Genomic DNA, 7,495 nt, shown 5'->3' on the forward strand with positions numbered 1-7,495 from the left:
GCTGAAATGGGGACTGAAATTTTGCTCAAATGAACTGAAAGGTTGGAGTAATAGGCACTATTAAAGTCATCCTGGAGGCAACTAGATTATATGTCAGACAAGTTAGTTATAGAGGTAAGTAGGATAGTGAAGGTAAAAAAAAAAAAGCATATAGAAGATTCAAGGAAACAGGAGGTGTAGCTGACAGAGAGGAGTATGAAAATAGACAAAGGGTTGCCAAACACATCAGTGCTGCCAAAGCACAGAAAGAGGAGGAAATTTCTAAGCCTATTAAGAAAGGAGATACAACTTTTTAGGTACATTAGTGATGGCAAGAAAAAATACAATGGGATCACTAAAATGAAAACTGGGCACAACACACATGTTGAGGGAGATCAGGATGTAGCAAACCATTTAAACAATTACTTCTGTTCAGTCTTCTCAAAAATAAATTGCACTAACAATAACAAGTTGGGGAATCATATTGGTTCTAGTAATGATAGTTAATTTCTAGGATTTCTGGAGACAGGTAGCAGAGCAACTGGTTTGGTTAAAGCTAAATAAAGCAATGGGTCCTGATTGTATTCATCCCACAGTTCTAAGAGAACTTTGAGATATAGACGTTGGACCATTAACTGCTCTTTTTAATCAGTCTCTTCTAAAATGAGAAGTGATTGGCAGACAGCTAATATTGTACCTATCGACAAGAAGGGCAGCAAGGTAGATGCTGGCAATTACAGGCCAGTGAGTTTAACATTAATTGTAGTTAAGTTATTGAAATCACTACTGAAAAGGAGCACTGATCACCTAAAAATAAACAGCTTGCTGGACCCAAAGCAGCATGGCTTTACTGAGGGCAGATCATGTCAGACTAATCTGATTTAATTTTTTGACCCTATTACCAATGTTTTGGATCATGGAGGTGCTGTGTACATAGCATATCTTGATTTCAGCAAGACATTTAATACAGTTCCACAGAATGATCTAATACAAAAGTTGTACAAGCTAGCACATTGGATATGCAGTTGGCTAAAGGATAGATAGATAAGTGTGATTGTTAATTTGTTAATGGGGTTCACTCAGAACAGAGACCAGTCAGTAGTGGGGTGTCACAAGACCCTGTACTGGGTCCTGTTCTATTTATAGCGGGAGTCCGCCGGGAGTTCCGCCGTTTTTTTTTTTTTTAAAGCCAGCAGCTACAAATACTGTACTATAAGTTATAATACTTTTAAAATAGTGACACTTACCCGCCCAGCGCGCCCGCAATGTCGGCACCCAAAGCCGATCTCTCGATCGTCTCTCGGGTGCTGCCGCCGCCATCTTGGGTATGGGAATCAGGAAGTGGAGCCTTTCGGCTTCATTTCCCGGTTCCCTACTGCGCATGCGTGAGTCGCGCTGCGCAATGAGGATGGTCCCCGCTGTCTCTGGGATCCGTGTGTTTCCCAGCAGGCAGCGGGGAACTTTCGGAAAGGGGTGTAGATTCTGCGGAAAGGGGCGTGCCTTCTGCAGAATCTACCCTGGAAGTGGGTGCAGATACCTGTACTGTACAGGTACCTGCACCCCCCCTCCCCCCTGAAAGGTGCCAATTGTGGCGCCGGAGGGGGGGAGGATTCCAATGAGCGGAAGGTCCACTTTAGGGTGGAACTCCGCTTTAAAGGATATGTAAAGGTTTGTGTTTTTAAAAAAAATAACAAAAACAAACATGTCTGTGTAGCTGGTTTTGCACAGAGTGGCCCGATCCTCCTCTTCTGGGCTCCCTCAGCTCTCCTGGCTCCTCTTCTCAAGTGCCCCCTTGCGGGCATGCTCCTGTGTCCTGCTGCTGCATCCATTGACACAGACAGCAGGACTCTGCCCCGGCTCCCACATCATTAGATTTGATTGACAGCAAAAAAAAATAATAGTAATAAAATGGGCAGACTCGATTAAAAATGTATTTACGGTAATTCTTTTTTTGCGTCCTAAATGTAAAATAAAAGGTGATATGCACATTTACAGAATTTTTAACTTTCTTGGTCTTAGCTGCCTCGGGAGATGTACAAACGTACCAGATTCGCACAGCACCAACCAGCACAATTGCACCAGGAGTTGTCATGGCATCTTCTCCAGCACTCCCTGCCCAGCCAGCTGAAGAGGCAGCACGTAAAAGAGAAGTGAGGCTTATGAAGAACAGGTATATAAATCTTTCCTTTGTTACAATCTTTAAACTCTAGATGGCTTGTAAAATAAATGCATTTTTTATTTTGCTATTTTTTTAAAACACTTTTTTTTTTTTTTTTTTTCATGTTTTTACTCTCTTGTTTCAGCTAAATACACTACAAGCACTGTGTTTTAGTTTGTGTTTTTATATTTGTAAAGAATCACTATAAAACCACACATTTGTCAAAATATCTATAACATTTTAAACATTGCACTATGTATGTCTGCAAATAGCTGATTCATTTCTTAGCCAAATCCCTTTTTAGAGCCCATTCGAACCGTGTGTTCCTTAAAGCTTATGTTGTGTGTTAACTAGCATTAAGTCTGTTTTATTCCCCTGAATGAACTGCCTAACACACCAAAAAAAATGCAGTCTGCATAGTCTTCAAGATGTGTTGGGGTGCCAATCAGAATGTGTGGCACTGCATCGTACACAACGCCTGTTGCGTGCATTATCTCAATGCAATAGTTATGCACATAATTCTAAAACAATTAAAAAAACTGTGCGTTTGCCAAATTAACCATTTATCACCTTTTGGGGATTTCCTGTCACTTCCTGTTATAATTATGGGACAGGAAGTAAAGCGAAATCCCCCTGAATGGGAAAAAGATGGCAAAAAATAAACTCTTAGGCTCATTTCACACAGTAAAAAAAAAACTGATGGGTGAAAAACCGATGACAAACTGACGTAAACTTCATCCGTTTTTTTTTAATAGAATTTAGATTACTAATTTTATTTTTTGGGTAGTCTTTCAGTCTTTTTTTTCTTAACCTATGAGTGCTGTGTAATTTACCTTCATTAAGTAATTCTGTAATTTGAATGAATTCAAGTATTCGAGGAGATAAGTTTGTTTAGTAAGATATAAGGCGGCTATTATTTTACTCAATTCTTTTTTGAATATATTTGTTCTTACAGGGAAGCAGCAAGAGAGTGTCGTCGGAAAAAGAAAGAATATGTAAAATGCCTGGAGAACAGAGTAGCTGTCCTCGAAAACCAAAACAAGACACTGATTGAAGAACTGAAAGCACTTAAAGACCTTTACTGCCATAAATCTGACTAATTGGGGCAGTTGTATTTAGGATTGTGTCCCCAATGAGAACTGGTTTTCCTGTAACCAGATAAACTTTTTTTTTTTTTTTTCTATATTTCTCTTTTTTCGCAAAACTGCCTGACAGCAACTAAAGGATTTCATTCATCTGTGCTTTTGCGTTAAAACTGTGAATGCATCTAGCTCCTGCCTCTGAACCCAAGTGAGTTAACGCCACGTTTCAGTCTCCAAGATCAAGAACAACTTATGAATATTATTTTTTTAATCATACCTTTTATTTGCGTTTCTGCTTTATCCCTCTTATATTTGCTAAGCACTGTTAGTGCAGGGAGAGCTTGTATATATGACACATTTGGGCTCTTGTCACTGAAGTTGCTATTAGTACAACTATATACTGTACTCTTGGGGCTTATAACAGAAGCTGCCCTGCTCTACCCACCCTGTAGAAAGTAGAAAGTTTGGATGATGTGAAAAATGGGAATTGAAAAGCAACTGAACCCCATGTGTCAAAACCATTTGTTGTCCTTTGGTGCAGACCGATTTCTTAGGGGGATTTCATTCACAATTTTTTTTTTTTTTTTTATTGGACTATCATACCGAGCCAGCTGCCACTCGTCGGTCAATTTCAAGTTAGTACATGCTCTCAGAAATTCAACAAACCTTGAAAGGGATGTCCTTTCTAAGCACACTGAGGTACAAATGACATGTTCTACAGGACTGAAGGGTCTAAAGAGGAAGACTTTGAAGCACTCCTCATTGCATCTTCATTGTATTCATTTGCAACAATTGCATACCTACATTTCTAAAGAGGAATGTGTAATTTGGACAAGCCACAAATTACCAAAGCTCTGTGGGCATCGATTGTTTCTTTATGTACTGTACCTCTTAAATGTCAAATCCCTATCACCAGCACCCTTTGTGGATTATTTGGCTCCACATATGTATATATGAGGAGAAAATTGCTTTGTTTTGTTTCCTTTTCTTCACTCCCTGTGCTTGAATTTGGAAATTGAAATTGTGCAACATGGGCTTTTATCACTTTTAAAATGGTCATATTGTTAAGAGCCTGGTTGCACTTAATAGTTGTGTGGCCATTCTTTTTGCGTCTATACACAGCTACATTTAAAAAACCGCTTACTTTGTGTTTGGGATTTGTTGGTCTTGTAAAATATTTTATGTTGAGTAGAATTATCATGTACTATTTGAAATACATTTTGTATTTTAAAACTATGATGTATTGTTTGCATCAGAACATTTTTTTAAGTGTGTGTAAGATTTATTTTGTGCTTGTGCGCTGTTAGCTAATGTATATATCCTATTTTACCTTTTACACATGTATCTATATAAATTTAATATCTGCACAGTCATACATTTTAATGAAACTATAGTGCTATTATTATTTTTTATTTTATTTTTTTGCGCTTTTGCAGGAAGCTGAGAACACACATTTTCTATTGCTTTCACCCTTTTTGCAAAACTTAAAGGTATAACATAGTAACAGATTCTTAAAGCTGAATTTCATGTATGAATATTTTTGCATACTTACATTGGTTCAGCTTGGACCAATGTAAGCATGCATTTTCCATACCTGGACAATACCTGTGGAAGCAGGGAATCACTGTAGTAACCACTGGGGGTCGATCACTTGCCACAGACTCTTTACAGAGAATGCTTTGCCTTTTCTCAATAAAGGCAAAACATTCTCTAAATGCATGAGGTGGGGAGGTAATTTAACAATCTCTACCTTATCCAATCAGAGAATGTCTTGTATTTATTGAGGAAAACACAATGCATTGTTTGATTGAAACCCATGCTGAGCAGATGTTCCCCTGTGGTTACTATGCTGCAGAACACAGAATCTGAAAGACAGTGAGAATCATTGTAGTTATTGTGGCTACTACCATGCTGATTCTCCGCTTCCACTGGGACTAACCGAGTATGGAATATGCATACTTACGTTGGTCCAAGCTGCACCAATGTAACGTTGCAAACATATCCATACCCTGAATTCAGCTATAAGGTTAGCCTGCAGTACCACAGTTGATGCAGTTGTAACCAACTAGGTTAGCGTCGCATGATTAACATTTTTCAGTGGATATAGATAACCAGTGACTCTGAAAGTTGCTGTCTTTTTTAATCTGAATATATTGTTAAGGATGAGATGAACTAGCAAAAACAAACTTGTCAATAACTGTAACAAACTGTATTACAAGCTTTGTTATGTCTTAGCATGATTGTTTAAACATTTTTCAGTGCACAAAAATTAGATTATTTTTCCATTCTATTTCAGTTGCTATTGTTTCCCGTATGTTTGTTTTTGGTATACTTAGAACGTCAAGAACATTCTGGTCACTTCTGTGTCAGGAATCCATTTCATTTTAGTTGTGCCACATACCCATGGTATTTGCAGCTAACGCTAATTTTTTTTTTTTACTGATTTACAATGTACAATAGTAGCTAGAATGTATTATAAGCAAATTGTAAGCAATGATGGATTACATTGCCTTGGAGAAAGATGAAAAAAAATGCACTAAGTGCTTTTGTTTTCTTATAATGAATATAAAGTCATACATAAATTGTCTCTAAAAGAACTTTGTAGAGATGCAAATAATCTAGTGATCCTGGAGTACAGAGGACTTATTACAGGGTGGATTTATAGTTATGCCTCCAAATGTTTTTATATGGAAGAATAATTCTTTCTATGAAAGTTCTTGTTTTGACCCCCCCTTTTTTTTTTCTTAAAATATAGTAGCAAAGTAAATGAGTTAAAGGATAAGTACACCTTTGGGAATATGTTACATGTCCCACCCGTTTTTCGGGTAGAACATATAACCTGTTCCCGCTCTAGCAGCTCTCTCCACCGATATCCGGTATCACCCACAAGACTGCATCATTCATTTACAGAGTTCAGTGAATGATTGCCTACAAGTACCGTTAGCCTTTGCAGCTAATGGCTTGTATTTTGCAATGAACTGTGAGTCTGCTGGTGAGTGCTCTCGTAGTCCATTGAGCTTCCTGGACTGAAGTAACTGCCTGCCTATGTAGGAGGTACTGACAGACAGCTACTCAGGCAGTCTGCAGGAGCCTGACGTTGCACCCGCAATCTGCCAATCGTGGGTGCAATGCTTTACAGGGTCCTTATCTGCAAAAAATGCATTTGTTTTTTTTAAAAGGTGAACTAATCCTTTAAAGCAACCAAAAAAGGCTGAACATTTTTGCAAAAATCGTATGCAAACAGGATTTTCAAGTCAGTGACTGTTCAAAGCTAAAAAAAAAAAATCTACTTTGAAAGAAACCTTTTTGCTAGCATTTTCTTGGTATGTTTTAGGTTTATACTAATATATGCATAAAAAAATAAGAAAATCTGTCCAACTAAAAATTACCATAATCTGAGATTGTAAAATGCCTAATTAACCCATTTTGTAAAGTTTTTGTATTTATGGCCAGAGCTGTGTACTGTTGTAATATACAAGATGAGAACTTTTATATTATACAGTCATGAGAGATATATTACTGTAATTTGAAGCTTGTACTATAATTCACGCAATCATCTCTAGCATTAATTTAAATTACCGTGGTAACAGTTATATGATCTGCAAATTAGGTGGGGTTAGTGATCATTTATAGTCATAAACTTTAGGCAGCATGTAACATAAGGATGCCTATGCCAGTACATACTGCGAGAATGAATGTGTATTGTAATTAAAAAAATAATAATTTCGCCATTAGTTTTGCAGTGCACAAACAGATGATAAAAAATGTTATCTGTACATAGAAGAATGTATATATACATATTGCAGTACCATAATTTGTATATACATATAATGTAGTACTGTAATATGTTGGAAGTATACTCACTGATGAATAGTTTATATAGTACACCTTTCACTTCCAAAAATACTTTTTCTTTTTGCCATATCCTTCATAGGACATTGATGGTTTCAGTGTACACTCCAATCAAAAATAGATACAAGACACTCAAACGAGCTATGTGGTGTTTTCATTTTTGAAAGGCTTTTTCAAACCAGGTCATGCAGCTGTGTGGCTCTTATACCCCAAATCTTCCCCTCTGCTATGTTTAAGAAATATTGTGTATAGGAAGGCTTAGTTCTCAGGGAGGACAGCCACAGAGAATAACTGGCAACAAACCCATAGAGTGGTACTTGAAAAGGATAACTTTACTTTCAAGTGTAATGCTTTATCTACCCTTAACCCTTCCTGCATCTCGGAAAACTGCTGGGGCCAGCATGTTTATAAACTGTGGTGCAGG

At 37.5% G+C, this 7,495-nt stretch overlaps 1 protein-coding gene across 2 annotated transcripts in view; it reads left to right on the plus strand.

The window, feature by feature from the left end:
* CREB1 (cAMP responsive element binding protein 1) overlaps positions 1–4,455 on the plus strand; it is a 117,779-nt gene extending 113,324 nt beyond the window's left edge. For both annotated transcript variants that reach the window (XM_077448495.1, XM_077448496.1), the window contains 2 exons: positions 1,999–2,149; positions 3,093–4,455. In XM_077448495.1, the coding sequence (XP_077304621.1) occupies positions 1,999–2,149; positions 3,093–3,237 (296 nt within the window). In that variant the 3' untranslated portion in view covers positions 3,238–4,455. The remainder of the gene's footprint in view (positions 1–1,998; positions 2,150–3,092) is intronic.
* Positions 4,456–7,495: the final 3,040 nt, after the last annotated feature.

This window comes from Lithobates pipiens, unplaced genomic scaffold, assembly GCF_037356315.1.
Source record: "Lithobates pipiens isolate NorthernLeopardFrog02 unplaced genomic scaffold, aLitPip1_a1.2 Scaffold_22, whole genome shotgun sequence".
NCBI classification, from domain to species: domain Eukaryota; kingdom Metazoa; phylum Chordata; class Amphibia; order Anura; family Ranidae; genus Lithobates; species Lithobates pipiens.